This window comes from Pseudopipra pipra, chromosome 11 (genome assembly GCF_036250125.1).
Source record: "Pseudopipra pipra isolate bDixPip1 chromosome 11, bDixPip1.hap1, whole genome shotgun sequence".
In the NCBI taxonomy this organism is placed as follows: Eukaryota; Metazoa; Chordata; class Aves; order Passeriformes; family Pipridae; genus Pseudopipra; species Pseudopipra pipra.
In genome coordinates, this window is record NC_087559.1 from 13,479,762 (window position 1) to 13,501,893 (window position 22,132).

Sequence of the window (22,132 nt, forward strand, 5' to 3'; positions counted from 1 at the left end):
TGTTCTAGCTATGGAAAGAGCTGATAGTTAAATCATTGACAAGAAAGGAAAACCAGTTTGGTTCACCTACCCAACTAACAGTAAGAGTCATATGGTCTTTTATTTCTAGTTTACTGATTTTAATAGTTTAAAAAGTATCATCAAATACTGATTTTCAGTAGTCACTGTAGTACTACAGATTAAGTAATTTTATTATCCAGTTTTGTAGTAAAATTTGACCTAATTTGGACTTAGCACAAAAGCAAACATATTTTTGCCCTAAATAAAAGTCCTTCAATTTTAGAGGTTTTGCTAAAGACTGTCAGAAATATTATTCAAATCAATAGAGAACTTTGTGTGTTAGTCCTGTTTGTCTAGTACCATGTGTAAGAAGTTAATTGTTTATCAAGACTAAACATGCTACAATTAATTGTGGAACTTCCTTAAAAGTATCTAAGTACTGTTATTTCTACTGTGATTATTCCTTCTTGTCATTCAGACCTCTTGCTGTGCTCCATACCTTCTCTCTGATACTATTCAGGGATATACTTTATGCCTCTTGTCTGCTTCGAGAAAGTCAGAACAAATTGTTGTTCACTGTGAGCCAATGCAGATTATTTTAGAGCTCTAAGACTGTACATATGCATTTTTTTTAAATGTTTCCTTAGTCTGAAACAAATTTTGAAACAGTTAACCCACCAAAGAAGATCAATGAGCAAACTTCTTTATGCAAAGTTGAATCATATGACGGTCTTCATGCTTCTGGCAATGCTTGTGAATAGCTCCATTAGCAGGGAAGTCATATAATTAAATAACATCATGTGGTATCCTATCTCCTTCTTTCCCAATCTTTTAAGATACTAATTAGAGAAATATTCATGTGCTGCTGCCTAATTTCCCCTTTCCTTCCATGTAAAATATCTTGTGCCTGCTCTGGGCTTTCATTGTCTTTACTGATACTTCTCTATTTTACAGTTATTAATTTCATATGCTGTATTTTGGAGGTGCAGTATTTTATTAAAAAGGAAGTTTGTTTTTTTTCACTAAAATGATGGTGGTGGTATTTGAATAAATATTCTCTGATAAAATGGCCTTAGACACTTAGGTTTCTAGACATCCCACACCTAAAGGAATGGTGGCCTGCTAGTTTGAGAAGAAATATCTTCTTTAATGAGATGCTTAACTACTTTTTTTGATATAATGAAATTGTCAGGAACAGTATGTTTAAGTTTATTCTGTACCTAGGAATACCTTATCAACTAGGCAAGTTTAACAAAAACATATTTTTAACAAATAAACATAGTGAATTGTAATAATTTGTAGGATTTCCTGTACCTATCAAATTAAGCTATGTAACTTTTAACACATACAGTGTAGCAATAAGTAATGGATGTCATCATGTTAATAATGGTAATGATGTTTCTGACTTCACAGATCTAAATTAAAATAGTTGAAATGTTAAAACTGTCAGCCTGTTTGGGATATGTGCATGTGTTGGGTGTGTGTTTCTTTGTTCAAAGCTCGAAGGAGTTTCTTAAAGTTAACGTAGAGAGTTGTACTCTGACATATATTTGTGACTAGTGGAAATGATATGATGCTGGTTTACACTGGTCTGACACCGTATTTAGTAAGTGAACATTTAAACTGTGCCCTCATATCAGTCATCAAATATGAATTACACGCTGCCAAGAGAGTGCATTTTGTTAATCATAAGTATTCAGGCAGTTTTATTTATCAGAATTGCCTTCTAATATACTGTAAAGATCAAGGCATACATTCTAATACATACTCATACTGGTTTCTATGTTTTAATTCTAAGTAGAGTTAATAACTCTTTATGATATGTTTTCAGGTTCAGTTGATCTACATTGGATTTATGAGCTTTGTTATACATGTTGTTCAAAGGCCAGCTTTTGTAGCATTATGGAAATTAGAAGGAGGACCTTAAGTTACTTTTTTCAAAATCAGATCAATCTTTTTCTTAAATTTCCAATGGAAAGGGAGAAAATAGATTTTTATACATTTTTATTTGTGTGGATAATTTTGTTGATCAGCATTTATTAAAAGCTGAAAGAAAACTCCACTCATTCTTTATCATAACCATCTACTTTGTAACTAATGGTTATTTGGAATATATTGTCAACTCAAAATTAAGGACAGATTACAATTAACAAAAACTAATAAATGAAAAGGTTGGGTTTTTTTAATATTCTCTTTCTGCATCTCAGTTTTGTATGTCTTTAACTCAATTACTTTGAATTCCTTGTAAATTCATTAAAGCAGGAGTAACTCTTAATAGTAACTTTTTTTCCAAGCTTAAACCTTTATTTGGCAGTTCAAAAACATTACCAAGAACTATATTCTAAAGATCAAACCATTCCTCCTGCAAAGTACTTTTATCTTTGTCTTCTATAAACACAAAAAGCGGTGTTGAAGGATGAGGGGGCTGACAATGACAGATTACCTATAGTTTTGTTTTCCTGTTTAACTTAGGTGGACCCTGTGCAGTGCCATGTTGTGCTGTAACACAATCCCATGCATTCACATCCCATTGTTCTTCTTCCCAGCAGTTCCCATTTCTGCACCACGTCGGGCTATCTCATAAAACAGGCAGAGGTATTTTAACCAAGTATGGGTGTCACTGCTATGGAGAATCGTGGTGAACAGTGGAAGTCAGTTCTAGTAAAAAGCTGCAAAACCCAGGAATAATTGTCATCTCCTAACTTATTCTGCTGTGCTTTGCAGGACTGTGATTTTTTTTTTCCTCTGCATTTCTCACACAGTCTGAAGCTTGTTACATCTCCTCGTGTGTGAGCAGTGCTGCCTGTTTGAATGAAATGAGAGTGCAGTGGTCATTGAAGCATGATCTATGAAACTATGATGTAATTACTTTCTCAGTGTCTTTTCTGAGGGATCTGTTTTACTTATCTGTCATTTTAAAAACATAAATTATCAAGACATCAGAAGTGCAATGTTATAGAGCTTGAAAAAGTTTCAAGAATTCAAAGGGCAGTTGAGTCCCTACTTCTTGCTTGAAAATTAGCCCCAAAAGTTGGGCGTGAAGTTCCTTCTTTGCCTTTTAAAATCTGGATTATTTTTGTTTGCTTAACAAGAGACCTCTATGCACATAGCAAATTGATGTTAAGGAGGAAAAAAGAGAATAATTTGCAATTGCCAATGTAAAGACAGTACAGTTACTGGGAGATGTAAGTAGAGGTGTGATTGTGGGAATAATGAACTGTGGCTGATAAACTGGAGGAAAAGGACAAATTGGTAAGGAAGCTGCATTTTCAAGAAACTCTTACATGGTTATTCAGAATCAGGTCCTCTCTTCTCCTTATTTCTATTTACTCTGAAATTTCACATTAGGGACAGATGCATCTTCCTGTTTCTTCTTGATTGTAGCCTAATGAAGATATACATGTAATTCAGGTGTAATATAGAGACTGTTTGTTTGTCTCACATGGTGTAAGCATTGACATTTCATCCTCACACCTGTTTCCAGCAGAAGACTTGATCAGACGGAAAATTTAAGGTTTGATACTCAGATAATATGAGGAAAAGTGCCTGGTGGGGTCAGAGTGGTGGACTGGGGTGTGTAAGAGCAGGCCCCCCCTCTTTGTGTCCCACACTTAAGGGGGCAGTCCCCTCTGCTCCTTGGTGTGTTTGGGCTGTGGAGCATCAGTAGTTCTTTGTGTTTGCTGTTAAGGGAACCAGGACAACCCCTATTTCATGCTGTTTTTTTTCTTCTGGAAGTATTTCAGAAGAGTTTGTTCTTTGAATGCAGTGCAAAATAAATATTCATTCAAAAGAAGTAAGCTATAAATATCCTTTTGTGAAGCAAATGGACAGATAAATTTTCTGTCAACCTCAAACATACAATTTTAGGATAATCTTTGAAAATCAATAGTGACTGAATTTACATGTCTGTGTCACAGTACTAGCTTAGACTTACAACTCTGTTGTTGAATATACAGATTTTAAATTTCATGTGTATGATCACTATGCCTTTTTTTAAAGAAAAAGCTTTAAAATACCAATAATATTCTGAAGTTTATTTTCTGAGATGCATACACATCCATAATGGATTAACAGCATGTTTTAACAAACCATTTATTTGCTTTAGGAGTGACAGAGAGAAGCTGTTTCAAACAGGATCTCTCATCACCGTCTATCTCTAGTCACCTCCTACTGAACCTAAGGTTGAATACTGGGGGTCATGAGGGAAAGAAAACAATAATTAAAGGGAAAAAGTTGATTGAGCTGTTTTTTTTTCTCCTGCAGTATGATTAGCATGTAAGAAGCTGGTTGAGTACTCTACTGTATATCATTAGTTCAAACATTTCTGACTTGATTTAACTTTAATAGTGACTTTTTAAGTTGCATTTCTGTATTTTGTGGAGAACAGCTTAAGTAGTAAAGGCAGTAAAAGTTCTTCTTAGAAGGTCTTGTTTCTATAAATCTTAATCTTGGAATTCTGTTAGATTACAATTGGACTGTTTCTAAGAAATCACTCCACCTCCCAGAAAGTTGTCATGAGTTCTTTTATTAAAGCTCAAAAAATTATTCTTAGACTAACAGAGGTGGGGAGTAAGGCAGGAGTGTTTACAGAGCTCACTTCTAAATTGACTGTGATAAGTGGCAATGCAATGTATTATGATTAGAGGTTTCTGGGAGACTCTTTAAGAAGGTTAACTGCAAGGCAGCTCTCAAAAGAAAGCATTTATCTTAGTGGTCATCCTGCAGTGTTTTATACTACTGAGATTTTTTTAGTGGGTGGTTGGAACCATTTTTTTGTGTTTTATTAGCTGTATCTTGAATGCCTCCTACAAGCTGAATGACAGCTTAGGGTTATTAAATCTGTTCTTAGTACATTTTTTTATCCTTAGTTAATCTTGACTAAATATATGCTAGTGAGCAACCCTTTTTTCTGAGTTGTTGCCCATATTTGTTAAAGAAATTATTCCATTTGACATTTGTTTAGGCTGAAGTTTGATAAAATACTGTATACAATATACTTTTTCAGTTTGGCATTCAACGGAGACTTTCATGGATTTATTTCTTCTTGCATTATCTTATCTTCCCTTCTAGTATGCTAAGACTTCCTTTTCATATTAAGTAATTTTTTTCACTCTAGGACAGATGCTTTCACAAATGCATACTCTGTGTCTGTATTGCTAGAGATCCATAAGATTGCATTTTTCAGGTGTTAGGTAATGTTTATAATTGAGTTGCTTTGATATCATCTACTTTCTCTAATCCTACCTATGGTACTTTTCTTTAATTCAGATTGTTCCTTAGCACTACTTCCAGTGACTTCACTAAAACATTTATTTAATTTTTTTGTTTGTCTAAAAGCCATCTCTGTTGTCAGATTAATAGTTGATCAATCCTCCAAGGAAAGGCATGTCTGTATTTCACTATCACTGAGGAATGGCCTACACAGTCTAAAGTTATTCTTATGTGCAATTGTTATAATGGAATCTTTCACAGGAAACTGTATTGTTCTTTCTTACTGCAGATTTAGAAACTTAAATGTGAAAGGTCTTTCCTTCAGATTGTAGGAAGGTTGGCAAGCATATGATGGAAGCAGATAAAGCATGGCATTAACTCCAAGGACTACTGTCTTGAGACAGAATAAATCTTTTTTAAAACATTGAACCGTTGGGTTGCTGGTAAAGTTGTGTCTTGCAGTAAGATCAACTATACTCAGGTCATTTCTAAGAGATATTTGCCTGAAATGCTCAAAAAGGCTTCCACTGTCAGTGGCCATCTTTCCTCAGCCTCTGGCACTCAGTTGCTATTGATACTTAGCCTGCCATTATCATTATACCTTGGCTTGATATTAGGAGGGAAAACAACACAGCTTTCTTCTTCAATTTATGGACATTATTTCTTGTTCTGTGTGAGTGAATATAGAAAAAAAACATCTATTATAATTTGACACAGCATTTTATGTTCTCTTTATGCTGTTGCCACTCATAGACTATTGTAGTTTTTCCCAACGTTTTCTTGTCAGTCATTTCTCTAACTGCTTCTTTCCACATTTTTCTTGGAGTGTTGGATTCATTATTTCAGTTCTTTCATGTAGATCAAAAGACTGACTTTTGCCTTGCAATCTATTTTTGTTTATACTTCTCAGTGTGATATTTGCCTTATTCACAACAGATCCTTAATATGGAGTTTCTCCTTAGTTTTCTAGACAGCATCTTTGGTTTGTAATGACATTTTTATTCCTCTCTTCATAGCACTTGAAAATCCTCCCATTCTCAAGCCTCATTGAAATGTAATAAGTAGATTTTCTAGTCCATCATTCATGTAGTTAATGAAAACATTGCACGGACTGGAATCCTGAATGGTTTTGCATAGAATACAACTTGTGTAAATAAATTAATTCCTGCCCATTAGGAAGGGAGTGTTTCTTTTGTCTATTATTTTGTATTTTAGTCTGAAGTGACATTAAGTATAGCAAAATATTTGTGCACATTTTCTTGGTACTTCTTACTGGTAACATTAGGATCTTAAGCCCAGCTCTCAGCTGTGGCTGTTCCATTCACTGTCTCTGTATTAAGGAGACTTGCATGAGGGAGTAGATTGCTGTGGTTGCTGTCAGTCTTTGCCATGGAGAGAAGTTTAATTTCATCAGTTTTGCTTTTTCAGGGAAAAGTTCTCCCTCTCCTCTTTAGAAAGAGCAACATATTATAGTGGAGGATATATAAGTTGAAAATTCTAGGAATGACTTTATGTAGTTCTGAGGAAAATGTACAGAATAATTAACAATGTGGAGCAAATGCTTTTAGGTTTAATTATGTATTTTTTAGTCTGAGAGTTTACTTAATTTTACCCTGTAAAGTTAGAGTGATTTTTTTTTTTGGTGTTAAAAGTACTACGCTGTTATTTGTATAAAAGATTAGTTTGCCAAAAAAAGAGAGGAAAAACTACTAATAGCAAAAGGGATTACTCTTTATAAATATTACTGTTAAAGAATGTCATTTAATCCACTGCTCTAATAAATTATTTTAAAATGTATTTTATTGCCATAATTTATTAAACAATAAGGAGACATTTTGGCTGCAAATAATGATAACATCTCTATAGAACTGTATTTGGATAGTAATTTTTTTTCCCTGACACAGTAGATAATTAGAAATTATAAATTATGCTTACACTCTTAGGCATGTTAGCTGGAGAATATGTTGGACTGTGTGTTGTTCTTGGTGCCAGTTCAGGTCTTGATTTTCAAAAATTCTTGCACTGAAACACATGATGAGTTTAATTTTCTAGCAGCAAAGTGGAAGTGTATTACCCACCTGAGAGATTTAGAGGAAAACCTTGCCACCAGTTCACATTTTTGAATAAAGTTTACATCATGTTTGTGAAAAAATCATTGTCAAGCTGCTTTGCTGGCATCTTAACCATATTGCTAATGGTCAGATAATGTCATTTCAAATGTTTCCTGCAAAACCGGTGATGTTATTTTTTTAGCAGGGTCATTGGATAGCTAAAATAAATTGCTGCTGTTCATGGTTTTGTTCTTCCATAGGAAACTTGAAGTGTGATGACAGGGTATCTTGGCAATGTGGGTAAGATGTGGGTAGATGTGGGTAAACTCATGTGCAATGTGTGATAACTGGGATATGATAATCTAGAGTTTCGGGTCTGTCCTGATCAGCAGTTTCATAAATGCTTGGATCCCTTCACTTACAATGCCTTACTAGCACGGGCAAGGTATTTTTCAACTTCTGTATTCCAGAGACTTAGTGGAGGCTGGGTGCTAGCCCATGCAGAAGTAAAGGACAACACTTCAGTTTGCTTAGGTGCTCTGTCACAACATCTTTGTCTTGTACTCTGAAAAATGTTAATAAGAACTGTTGGGTTTCTCTGTCTTCCTGCTGTACAGAAGTAGTTTAATAAGGATGTAAGCAACCAACGTGTGTCGTTTGGTAAGAGTCCACAGTCCTGCTTTGCTGAACTCCTGCTAACCCAACTGCCTGGTTAAATGCCACTGGATTATATATTTGAGGTTATTCCTGTTCAGATTATCCATGCTAATAGACACAGCTAATGTGCCGACATATCCCAGGAGTGTGTCTGTGCAGACAGGTGCAGGCTTGCTCTGCCCGCGCTCTGCAGGCTGTGTGTGAGCCAGCTCCAGTCTGGAAGCCATCAGCACATTGTGTGGCACGGTGCCCAAGCTAAAACACCTTGTCTCTTAGATAAATGAGGCTTTACAGCTTCTGAGCTGAAGCTGGCTCACGTTTGGGTGGCTTCAAGAGTGCTGGCAGTGTGAGTCTGTAGTGATGTATTCGTCATTCCACGTTGCCCTGGAAGGATTTGAGTAGAAATCCCCGTCCTTGCACTCTCGCATAGTTTTCTCTCGACGTGCACAGGTTTAAAGCCTCTCAGCTCCACTTAAATTAACTATAAAGATAAGAATTAAGAAATATATTGGCAATAATTTCGTGGGGGCCAGTTCAAACCCATGTGTGCTGTGGGTTTGATTCAAATCTCAGAGTGTCTCAGAGGAGCACTTGTGGTGTCATATGACAGCAGCTATTTCACATGACTATGAACCGTTATTTCCTGGAAGTGTTTGATATGAGTCGTTATTTCCTGGAATTAAGTGTTTGGTTGCATGTTTTCCCAAGATAGGAAAATCCCCATCAGCTGAGAAGGTGCATGCTTGGCTCTGCAGAATTTTGTGCGTTTGGGACTGCAGAATCCAGAGTGCAGATTTTTCAAAGCCCGTTGGCTGGCTCTCCTGTCCCATGGAAGGTTTCACCTCATCTGCTACTTTAAAGTAGAGAGGTAGAGAGTGTTGCACAGTTGAGCAGTTGTGACCACAGAATTGTGTGATCATTTTGACTGGCAATACAAAAAATATGGATGCAAGTGAATACTGTTATCAGATGTTGAAATGATACCAAAGAATTTGATACCAAATATCATTTATTTGATAATAAATGATACCAAAGAAGTTCTGACTCTTCTTACTCACTAGTCAGGTTTGTGTTTTTGCTGCCAATTTTTGAGGCAGAGGAGAAGCAAACCTCAGAGAGGTAAAACTTCAGAACAGCTTCACAGAGTTTTCAACTTAATTTAAACCTTTCATTCTATTTTTGGCTTTTTACAGCTCTAATATGTGTTACTCATAATTAAATAACTATATATAATTAAAACCCTCACAGATGGCAAGTATTTAGTGTGAAATTTGCTATTAGAGAGCAGACATTATATTGAGTCTGGCTGGCATGGAGTTCTGACATAGCTTGAGTGAATCTAACTATATTTTAAAACCTTGGAATTTCTGAGATGTATATTTCTTTACCTATGTTCATTGTGAGTGATTTGAGTTTGTGATGACTTGTTTACCTTCAGATACTAAATAAGTATATCTCTGCAATGATTATTATGGTATAAACAGATTTATTTATATTTTGCTGTTTACCTATTTTACAGCAATGACTACCATTATTTAAAGATTAGTATTTAATCCCACTGGTGTTAATTACAGACAGGGCAAATCTTTTCCCTGCATATCCTCAAAACCAGAGGAACGTTATGAAACCTATTTTCAATAATGTCCAAAATAATAACAAAGTTGTTGCCTGATGCAAGTTAAAAGTTAGAAAATGTTTCTTGATGCAAGACCACTGGAACACTGTCAGCACTTCTGACTAACCTTTCTCAGTAATTTTAATACAGAGTGCTATCAGAAGACTGTGGGGGAGCCAACCTAATCTTATTTGATTTGGAAGAACATATTTTATGTATATATAAAACATGCTGTTTCTGTTTCTTTGGCTTTAAAGTAACAGAATTCCTGTTGTTTCTGCCAGAGAATTTAGGTTAGGACATCTGACATCTGTGAGGGTGGTGAGGCCCTGGCACATGTTGCCCAGAGAAACTGTGGCTGCCCCATCCCTGGAAGTGTTCAAGGCCAGCTTGGATGGGGCTCTAAGCAACCTGGTCTAGTGGAAGGTGCCCCTGATATTTTTTATGTTTAATACTGGTTATTTAAAATAATTCATACCTATAATTTCAATTAGACTGTTGGAGTCTTATGGCATTTTCTTTTAAACATCATTTAACTGTGATTAGAATGAAGAGGACAGAATAATGAATGAGACTGTTAGAGTGTATGAATAAAATGCAACTGTTTACCTAAAATTGATCCGTGTCGCATAACTTGGAGTAAAATAGATGGGTTGTTTTTCTTTGACTCCATCAGAAATATTGTCCTATAAATATTTACATTAATACATTAGGAACTTTAAAATAAAAGTGAAACAGCTTTCTTGACATTTTTGCTGGCAAGCAAAGGACTGTGAGAATTCCAAACTTTTAACTCACCTTGACTGTATGAAGTTCATGAGCTGTATTCATACATTTATTAGCAGTTGGAGCCTAAAGTTAATTTATGATTCATTTATCCATGTTTATTTTTTAATGATTGATCTTATATAGTTCTGGAAAAAAGGCATAGGCCATAACATATTCTGTTCTAAAAGCTATTTGATGCCTAAAGGTATTATATGCTTTTTCTTGGCTGATAAGTCATAATCTGTCATTGAATGCATTGCAGAAGGTCAATATATCTCTTTTATTTATGAAATTAAAGGACAGATTATGGCCTTGCCAGCACGAGCACTTTAGAGTATAAGATACTGCAGGATCTGTGCATGTTGTAAAAATTGCCCTTGTCATATATCCTCACAAACTATTTATGCTGTGCCCCTGATATTCCCTGTGTAATCCTGTATGTTCCTGAGTGCTGTAAGATTCCGGTTGCTTTGTGAAGACTGAAGGGTCAAGATTGCAAAGGAAAAAATTTCTCATGAGCAAATAGATCAAGAAACTTATTTTCTAGATGTTCTATTTTACTTCTAGAAATATATTTTTGTGGTGACACCATGAAAAATAATAAATCCATAGGAAAACATTTAAATAAATATGAGGAAGATGTCCAGATATTTCTGCACTGAGGTTTCTAGGGTACAAAATTAACAGGATATTATAAACATATATCTGTTTTATTTGTTTTCATGATTTGTATAAATCACAAAAGATTTCTATAAGATGCTCTAGAATTTGGGAAAGTGGATTTAAAAAAATAAATATCAAAGATTTTTAAAAGCAAGAAGTTTCACAGAAATATTGTTAGATATATTGTAGTAAAATAGACTGAGATAAATATTTTATGAAGTAAATAATGGAAAATCTATAAAGAGAACTTCTTCGGCTAATCTGTTTATTTCATGATTTTGTTAGACTTGACAAGGTTTGCTATTTAGAGTGTTCAGAAGGTAGTTGATTGTTCTCCTAGAGACTGAAAGAAACATCTCACATGGTGAGATACAGTAGTATATGTTCTGTTTTAATGAGAATGTAACAATTTTAATTTTATTCTATTTTATCAGACAGGAAGCTTTGCTTGCTGCAATTAGTGAAAAAGATGCAAATATTGCCTTGCTTGAGCTGTCTGCTTCAAAGAAAAAGAAGACTCAAGATGAAGTAATGGCTCTTAAACGAGAGAAGGACAGATTAGTACATCAGTTAAAACAGCAGGTGGGCAGACATTAATTTTCATACTTTCATGGCAACAGAAAATTGGCATTATTTTCATTTGTACCATTTTATTCTGACCTCATGTTGGAAGTGTTCAAGCCAGGTCTGACATGTGACAACAGTTACAAAAGGTAGGAAGTGTTCAATGTAAGTGTTTATTGCTTTTCTGTAGTTGTTAGGTATTTAGCTGCATGTTTGCTTGGCTCATATTATATGCAGTCAATACATTTTCTCTTTTCCCTCATATTGTTTCCAGCCTTCTTAATTGTGTGAGAGAGGAGAGCAGATGCTCTTTGCATAAAGCAAGATCTGTCTGTTCTGTTGACTCTTTTTAACCTCCTTCTGTTCAGTTATTTGCTTATCTGTTGTCAAATAATTGTGTTTTCAGAAGGTTTCTGAGAGGTTATCTGGAAGTCATGATTATCCTTAAAATAAATTCTCAAATGACGAAAAGTCACCCTGTCTTCAACACCATAAGTTACTTGAGGTTTGAATAAAAAACACATAGTTAAAAAAACTCTAGAAATAGGTATCATGGCAAGCAAATTTATGTTCTGCTTTATTAATGAGGAAAATAACCATACTAGACACAGTACACTTGTGCCAAACACAGTGCATAGGTTTCTTCTCTGCCTAGTTAAAATGTTTAAAACTGTGCATAGTGTGCAGTGGCTACTCCTCCTGATTTTTAGGAGATCTGTGGTCATACACAGAAGAGGTACTGTAGGCAAGGGGGCAAAGGCTGTTCAGACAACCTGGATACTGAAGATCTGTGTGTATCATGTATGTTGTCACCTTTCCTCTTTCAGAATAGGTGAAAAAGATGAGAAAGTTGTTTTTTTTCAGACCATGTCTGCAGGTGTTGTATGTAATGTTTTCCGTTGTGGGACATTACAGAATTCTGTGATTGTTGCTTGAGGAGGAGGAGAATACAGTCAGCAAAATCACTGAGGTCTCCTTAGCCTGTCACAGTAACCACCCTGCTGTCAGGCATTGTGCCACCCTACAACTGAGCATGCTGTGTTAATGATATTTGGGACATATTGCACAGTCAATGTTATGATTCTTTATCCTCAGTCCTGCATCACATGCTGTAGCACTCCATGCACTCAGTGACAGAAAGCTGAGGGAAACCCCTGCTGCTGTGCTAAATTCCCAATAGCTCTGATCTCATGTGTCTTAATTATTACAGCTTTTTCCCACAGGTTTAAAAAAATAGGAAACAGCCCCTGAGCATCAGTTCCTCATCCAATCCTGATGCTGACTTCAGCACAGATATTCCAGCTAGGTACCTGTGTTCCAGCCACGATGCAGTCATGTCTCAGGTCAGGCAGCTGACCAGGAGACATTTCACTCAAAATTTATATGCTGAGTAGGCAGATGTGCTTCATGCTTTTTAACACTTCATCCGCTTGTGCTGCACCAGAGCAGGTGAGGTTAAGTTCCAAATAATTTTAGGGTTTTTTGATTTCGTTTGCTTTGGAAAAGAGAAGACAGTTACTTTCTTTTTTACATATCTTCTTTTTTCACCTTCACCTCATGTTACTGAAGAGTAAATGAATACACCACTTTACCATGTTCATGGATATTACCTGTCATGGATATTTTTAAAATGTTTATCAGACACTTGGGCAACTGTTTTGTTGTTGTTTTGGGGTTTGTTTGGCTTTGTACCTTTAAGGTACTGCTGAAGAGTGATCAAAACATTCATAACTTTCTTCAGACAGAGTTAAGGAACAGCAGAAGAAGATTGCTATAGAGACATTGTTTTGGGTAACTTCAGTTAGAATTGTAACCAAATACTTCAAATACCTCAATTATTTATAGTGATAAAGATCTTCAGTAAAGCTATTTAACTAGATTAAATTGATGCCAAAATAATCTCCCTGTTATCTCAGACACTACAAAAAAAGAGACACCAGGAACAGGAATGTGGTTTAACTAGGTCACCACTTTATTACACTTACGAATTATCTGATAATAGAGGTTGTAGACATCACTCATACTTCTTTAATCCCTTTGGGAAGAACCACTGTCAACCCCCAAAGCTTTTACATGTGCATCCAACACAAAGGCTTGTTAGTGCAATTCTTCCTTGCTGTGATTGTGCTCGGCCAGGGGGGAAGTGACAGATTCCACACTGTGTGATGTATCCACCCAGTTCCTCAGTTTCTTTGAGATATGCTGACTCTCATCTATTTCTGATGCACTAGAATTCAGTGAATGATCAACTGCAGTATCAATTTTTTTTGCATTCCACAGCTGTTATACTGCTAAGAGACAAAAAAAGAAAGCCTTATTTCTCCATCCTAATGTGATCAACAAAGGAGAAATATTTATAAATATTAGATGACTCACTAGATAATTGTAAACATTAGACCCCTAAATCCATCCCTGTTTTATACTGTAGGAGGAATTTTTGCTTTGAGAGGCAAAATAAGATGATAAAAATCTATATTCCTCTTATATATATCCACAGTGTGTTGCAGACAAGCTCTTCCTTTCTCCATTGGCATCTGCAATTGAGACATTTATTCTGATACACGTGTAACCCAGAGGAAATCCCATTATTGGTTTGCACATCAAATAATGTGTCTCCTGAACGTAAAAGTTACTGTTATATCTGTTCTTTTCAAAGATTGGTCATTTCAGTAAAGAAGCAATAATTTGAAATTAGGCTTTAGTGAGAAAGAGCTGTGCCACTTGAAATAGAACGTATTATTCCAATCAAGTTTATTCTGTGATTTTTATAAACAAGTGTATCACTGCATCATCATATGTCAGATGGATTTGCTTTTTGATTTTGTTTGCAGCTTGGGGAGTTTCTGTCTCAGAAACTCTGAGTCACTGTTTCTGCTGCTGTCCCTTTCAGTGGCATCCTAGACTTTGTTGATAAACTTCAGTTCCATATTTTTCGCAATTTCAAATGTTGCTGTACTGTGGACCATTGCAATAGGAAATACCTACAAAAGCACATTATATACCAAGCCTAGGATGCTGCTTTACTACTATTATTGAAGTGGTGGCTTCAGTGTCCAAGGTAGGATTGCTGTAGCTTGCAAAGTCCCCTGCTGATACAAAAAAGTAAGTACAAAGGGATTTCCTTGAGAGCTACAAAGGCTGTTACTTGAGAGAGAGAAGGACAGGTATGTATGTGAATTTATCAGAATCCAAGACTTCTGATTATATCCATGAAACACCCAGGAATATCCTCTTTGAGGACTAAGAAGGGAAGTCAGTGTCTTCCCCTGGAAAATACTGTTGATGGAAGTATATTTCCCAGAATCAGAATGAGAAACATGAATACTTTTCCTTGATACTCAGTGCCCAGGAGAGAGCCAACTACTGCTCTTTCCCCTGACTCTGATGAGATGAGATAGGGTTGCAATATAAGAAAAGGGTTATGGAATTTTAGTGGATGTAGTTTGTAACACAGGTGCTTACCTAGTTGGAACATCAAAATGCCTTCAAATTCATGTACTTCCTGCTCAGAAAGGTCTGACTCACCCGAGGTCATTGTAGGCATCAAAAGAGATAGGGCACAGTGTGTAATGATGTCTTAAATGTTCAGGAGGTCAGTTCTGTTAAACTCAATGAAGTAACCCAAAGTATTGAGGTTCCTCATAGAATTTGGGTGTTGGATGAAGGGCAGGAGGATTCTGTCTCTGCACTTTGATGTATCACAGACTCGTCTGAGATCGACTGGCCAAATGCACATAGAGCTGCTCCTGCCACAGACTTGCATTGAGAAAAACTCCTCTGGACCATCATAGTCCATTCTGTATTTCAACTGGAAGCTTCTTGGCTGTCCAAAAGCTTCCTTAGGGTTGCTTCAGAAGTATGTTAGCATTGTGCCACAGGCCATGAGCTTGAAAAATTCCATGAAAGGAAGAAAAGTACCAAGAGTTTTTCAATATCTAGGAGTAACAGGCTATTTTCTGAACAGGCCCCATTCTGGCAAAGATAAAACAAATACAGTGTACTGCCTGCTTAGGCATGAATATTCATCTTAGTGTATCCATGACATAAACTTGATGCTATTTAATGTCTTTTATTTTTCATGTGGGTTGTCTTGCACCAGTGCAATGAGTTATTACTCAGTTTGGAGGCCAAGTATTTACTTCCCAAGGGTATACTCCACCCCCCACCCCAACCCTGGCCCCCCAGCTCAAAAATACACCTTTATCCTTTTCTTTTTAATTAATCGATTTTTTTTAAAATGTCAGTGCTTTTCACATTGACAAAGGTACTGATCTCCACTGCTCAGCAGTGCCTGCAGACTGACAAAAGGCAGCCTAAGAGTAATCTAAACTGAAATAGAACGAAACCAGAAATAGAATGTGTTCAAAAAAAGAAAGTTTAAAAAAAGTCTCAATTGCAAATTTCAGGCTTTTTTCCCTTTTTTTTTTTTTATATAGTTTGTGGCTTAGATAATGCTCCTAGCACCAAATATGTCATTGAATTCCCTTATTCAATTTTTCTGCTTTAGTTTTCTGGCCTTTGGGATTATCAGACACATTGTAAACTACTATCAGGACATTGATTTTGAAGAAATTTGTTACAATTTTTGCACTGCAAAAGAAAAAAGAGTTATCTTAGAGAAAGGAAATATAGAGCCTTTGTAAGGAAATGAGAACTTCTAGGATTTATTTTAAATAAAGCTATAGATAGACATATGTCTAAAGATTAAAATGTTATTTATGTGAATGAGTTGAGCCATATTTTTATGGATTGTGACTGTGTGAGTGTAAGTAAAACTTCTGTTATTTCTAAGCTGGAAGAAGATAATTGTTTTTATCTCAAGTGCTGGCTTACTTTTGCAGGTTTCTCACATTATATTTTGATAACCTAGGAAAATTATTTCTATCACAGTGTATCCAGCTGTAACATTAGTAGTAATAATACTGACCTCTGTGTTGCAAACACATTCCCATAAGAAACAAACATATTTAATTGTCATGATTTAAATACAATTTAGCAGCTGCAATCTGTCAGTTAAATATTTATCGTTTACTGCTTTAAATAAATGGCAAGCATAGTAATGCACTCCCAGCAAAGCAACCACTGGAATTGCTTTGATTCATACACCAAATGGTGTGTTTTGAGAGCCGTAGAACTTTGTAGTAGGCTTTTAAGAAGCTTTCAGAAATACAGCATTAAACAAAATCACCATGTAGGCTTGGCTGAGTGATTACATAATATGTATAATCACCCTGGCCAAGATTCCTTTTGAGAATTCTGAGACAGCTATTTTTAGAGAAATTTGTATAGTGATGCAATTCTTCATGAAATAATTAGCTTAAAGCCCATTTTTAGAACGTCTCAAGAGATTTTGGTAAGAGCAGAAGACACTGCTAAGTTACTGTTTCATTCTGAACTTGGATACTGCGAGCAAATTTCCCAGTTGTCTCTTTTCACTTTTAGGATAGAGAGCCAAAAATGTAAGTGGAGTTGGCCAAAGTGCAAGGTCTTCTAACTCCTTGAGAGCATTTTATTTTTCTTCTCAAAACATGAAATTAGAAACCTTTCCAGCATTTTCAGGACTGCAGGTGTACAGAATACTCTGGCCAGAGGCAAAGCTGGTGTTTGGCAGTCTTCTCCAGTCTGTTAGTTCACTGCTCCATATTTCATCATATGAATATATTGCTAGTGAAACAAAAAGGGTGAGAAACAATCCAGGAATTTAAAAAATGCATGTAAGCACAGTTTCTCAGCAAACTAACAACTCACAATATTTTCTCCTGCCTGCAATATGCAGAACTATTTCTTGCCAGTTACCATGTAAATATTTTAAAGAACTCTTTCAGCAGCAAAGGAATAAAATGGAATAGAAGGGCAAAATGTTGCATTACATATACTGTTCTAGTTAGGTACATCAGAAATAGTGCTACTGTGATATTATGGTGCTGATATCAAAGCTTCAAGAATAACAAAACACCCCACATTGTATTTTCCCTGATAGATTGATTCAGCTGTATTGCACTGTGTATTTTATGATATTGAAAGTGTTTATATTACCGTATGAGAAAAAGGATATGATAAGAAGTTGTTGTGATTTGTGATTGTTCTGGCAGCCCAAAACATTGTTCTGCAACACTGTGAATTAATTAATTATATTTAAGCTCTCTATATGTTTAACAAGGGTGGGAACAAAAGTCTTGCAATGCTTTCTTATGGTGTCTGTAGACATTATCATCTGTAGCACTTGGGATCAGTAGCACTGTCCTGCTATTGTGTTAGTTCCTAATCATTATTGTTTAAATTTCTGATGTTGTTTTAAACCAAGTTAATCTTTTTAATTGCTTTGAATTTTACAGATGGCAGTATTATAGGAACACATTGTTATTCTTGTTGTTATTATTATTATTTACACATATCTACTTCAGAATGCTTTATGGTAGAGTTGAATCTAAGTATTACTGCACAGGAAATATAACCTGTGGTGTGAAGCCATTCACTTCAGACAGAATTGACTACTGTGCTGCTCAATTTTCTCCTCTTCTGTTTATACTGTTTATTATCACTCATAATACTGGTCTTGCTCAAGCTTTAAGTGACTTTGTACACAAGAGTAATCTGAGACCCTTAAGTTTTAGCTTTATTTTTGTTATGCTTATGCTGCTCAAGTTCTTTGTTTATTTTGGACAGGTAAGAAAAGATGTTCTAATAACTTCATATATTGAACTCATATGAAGATAATCGGTCTGGTAATTTTTTCTTTGAAAGTTCTCAGAAATCATAGTAAAATGGCTAATACTCTCTGATTTTAAATGTGGCTGTTTGGATCCCATTTATGTCAATACAAGCAGCCCATGCATTCAATGGCCTTACTATCTTAAAAATCCTTACTATCTTAAAAATCTAATCTTCTATCGATTAGAAATATAATAATATTACATTATATAATAGATATAATTAGGAATATTTATGCATGTCTTAACATTGGGGTTTATTGTCTTAATTTTTAACCTGAGTTTTGAATCTGTATTTTTGAATGTGAGTCATTACAGTCTTTACAACTGAATTACATCTTGATTTTGCCAAGTACAAGCAGCTTAGATATAAACCCAGTGCAGACAATCACTCACTGTAGGGGTGAAAGGGCAGAATGGCACTTCCTATAGCTTAATGCAGCAGGCTCCATATGGCAAAGGTAGGAAAGAGAATGTGTGTGTGTGTAGCTAACAGTCCTTTCCTAAACAAACTATTGATTCAGAAGACATATTCTGTCTTGGAAAAATACCGAAAATGTTGGCAGTGCTCACGTAGCACTTTTCATGTATTCTGAGTAAGATTTGACAATTTATGCTATAACAGTTGAAGGACCAGAGTCATAGTTAGATATGGCATAACTTTTTCCTCCTTACGCTCTCAGGAATCCAAATTCTTTTGGATGGTATTTTCACACAAATATTTTCCAATAAGAGGGGCTTTTTTTGCCTTATAGCTTATAGCAGTCAGCCCCTGAAGGCACCACAGGCTTGGTACATAAATCCTTTCCTGCTTTAAAATCCATTTCTGTTTGAAAAACGCTCTGAAGAGAGGACATTCTTGAAGAATCTGTATCAGAGCTTAAGCATGGCCATGTCTCATGGCAGCCTTTTCCACTGGTGATAATCTCATTGCAAACTTATCCTAGAACTTCTCAATAGCTATATTGTCATAATGCCCTTTGTTCAGACAAATGGTTGAACTCCACTGAGACTGAAAATCTTAGATGGAAGAAGTGGGTAATGCAGATATCAAATAATGTGTATATTAACACTGGAACTTTTTAAATTTTGGATCTGGCTTACTTGGTAGGTAAAAATGGGTATTGAGTATCTCAAATAAGGACAGTGATTATCTCCATTATAATAGTTTTGCTCCAGGAGACATTTTTGAAACAAATCCTTAAGTTCTACTACAATGTACCCCATGATATTAAGACTAAATATAGTTGAACACTTGATCTCAAATATGGTACTAAGTAACCAGTTATTAAAAAAAAATATCGTAAGTATTGGGTGTCAGATTTTTCTGCTGCTGTAATGGTGGATAAAGCTTGTAACTTCTACAAACTAGCATAAAAAGGAAATTAGTTTTAAGTAAAGTGTCTCTATAGAGCATATCAAGACAGTGGTGTGGTGTTATCTCCATTTCAGTCTATATTCCTATATACTATCCATGTGTTGAAATTTATGTTCTATTTATCAATTTTTATTGCATGCAATGGAAGAAATGTAGTATTTGCAACTTAAGATATATTTTGTATATGATACAAATGAGAGGCTTGGTACTGAAATTGCAAAAATTGCAGCTGAAATGCTGAAATGCTAAAAAATGCTAAAAAACCAATCAGTGCTGCTAGCCTGAGATTTGCAGTTTCAAAGGTTTTATTTAGCTGCTGAAGTTTCTGATTCATGTCTGGTTTAAAATAATTATTATGGGGAAGTATCTTTTTAATGAGTTATTTCCTGTTGTAAAAGGGAAAAAAAGAGAACTTGACTTCTTCCGTTGCTTGTCTGCATTTAGTGGGACCTGGCCTGAGATGTCCTCAGGCAGCTACTGTTTCAGAGCTTTAATTATGCTTTTTAACTCACTTCTTTGTGTCTATGTTCTTACATACTTCTGTGTAATTACCAAGTTTAGTAGTAGGACTGAGACAAATACCTTTAGCATGACTTTAGCCTGTGCATTACTGAGTATGCTGTATTATTAAAGATATTTCCTGCGCTTCAAGCCATACTTTTAGTTCACAGAACTTTGACATGCTTGAAAAACACAAACTCTAAATGCAGAAAATGCAGCTAAAAAGTCACGGGCCATGTTCATATCAACATAAGTTTGTTTAATCACAAGTGTCAGGAAAGTTGAAATTTGGCCTTAGTGCTTTAGAAAGGTGTCTTGGCACTTGGAACTGCTGCCTGTCTCCGTCTGCCAAGTGTCCAATATCCCTGCTGGTGTGTTTGTGAGACTATTGTCCCTCAGCTGGTGAAGAGGGAGACTTACTGTGAGCTTTAACTTCTTACAGGGTAAGTCAGGTACATTTTGTAATCTTGCAAAGCAACAGGTGTAATGGTTGTTCTTATCAGTTAGTATTCTAATTAAAAAAAATTGAAATATCTGTAAAGCTTCTGTGCTCATGTTCAACACTAAATTATCAGATCCAAGTCTTTGAAAAGATCTACATTGGAAACTGCCTTGCACTGCTGCACTAGAGTCAGAGTGTCTAATTTGACAAGCAATTGATTTTCTGTTTCACCTGTGAGGAATGTTGGATTTAATGAAAACTTGGAAAATACTCAGTACCATTTCTGAATCTGTAACATGGATGTAATCAGAACAATTGACCTTCAGCCTCTGTCCTGTGAGGGCAGACAGAGGCTGAAGGTCAATTGTTCTGATTACATCCATGTTACAGATGATAAGAACTGTGAGATTTTAATGTAAAAACATCATGTGAATTAAGTTTAGTATATAACTAAATATAGATGTGAAAAAGAAAAAATTATATACTTTCTCAGCATAAAACCTTTACTGTGTTCCTTATATCGTGTGGAACAGTCTTATCATTAATGTGGTAAAAAATAAAAAGAGTTAAATGCCAAGTAGCCAAACTTTTCTCCAGTAAGTTGTCATGCACACTTTCAGCCTGTATGCGTCCTGTCTCTCACACTTTCCAAGACAAGTCATACATTATAACAGGAAAAGAAAAACATGCTTATTAGCCCATTTGAAATTTTAGCAGGGAAAAATTTGTGTTCTTCAATGGAGGCAGGAAACAAAGCAGCAAACCCCATATTAAAATGTAGTTAAGAGTAAGAATGTAAGACTAGATTACATTACAGGGATGTTATAAAAAGAAAAAACCTAATTAAAGCACTCAGTAAAACATAAGTCTACCCCATAGTGATGCATTTCAACACCCATACAGTTATGATTATGATAGTTATTTAGCATTTGAAGTTCCTGCTTAGTTAACATACTGTAATGTTTTCAGTTACTGATGAGTACTTGCAAACTTAGAGTCTTCATTACTTCATTTTTTTTCTATTGGAATTTTCTTGGTGTCTAAAACCTCACTGCATAAGCAACAAAAAAGCCTGAAATGAATATTACTGTATGTTTCTAAACACTGAAGACAAAAGTACGATTTATTATGGAAATAATTAGCATGATGTTGTTATTATCATGCTGTTAAAAGTAGTCTGGATAATTAGGGTAAAGTAATACAATCTCTAGAATACTCTAAAATATACTGAAGTCCACTTCTTCCATGCAACTTTGATATTGGCAAAAGATCCTTCAGAGCAATAACTGATTAACAGATCTTTTGGCTTGTGGAAAAACAACACTTCTGTCAAAACCATACTTGGTGGGTATGTTTTAACAATTTGTCTCAAGAAGTGTGCTCCCATTAAAAAGAGAGCAGTCTCAAGGTTTGGCTTTTTAACAATAACAGCCTTAGAATATTCCTTTCTACTTCAGCTAGGTAATTAGTGAACCAGTGCCCCAAAATCCCTAAGTATATCAAGAAGTTAAAAAAAATTTAAACTGGAACTTTGTGGAGGAATCTCTCTTAAGTCTCTTCTCTAGGTGGCAA

The 22,132-nt window shown here is 35.5% G+C and overlaps 1 protein-coding gene across 14 annotated transcripts in view; it reads left to right on the forward strand.

Moving 5' to 3' along the window:
- ERC2 (ELKS/RAB6-interacting/CAST family member 2) overlaps positions 1 to 22,132 on the forward strand; it is a 428,559-nt gene that overhangs the window by 276,046 nt on the left and 130,381 nt on the right. For all 14 annotated transcript variants that reach the window (XR_010433483.1, XR_010433473.1, XR_010433476.1 and 11 more), the window contains one exon: positions 11,400 to 11,547. Coding sequence is in view for 1 of the 14 variants with exons in the window: in XM_064667650.1 (XP_064523720.1) it covers positions 11,400 to 11,547 (148 nt within the window). In the remaining 13 variants the exon portion in view is untranslated. The remainder of the gene's footprint in view (positions 1 to 11,399; positions 11,548 to 22,132) is intronic.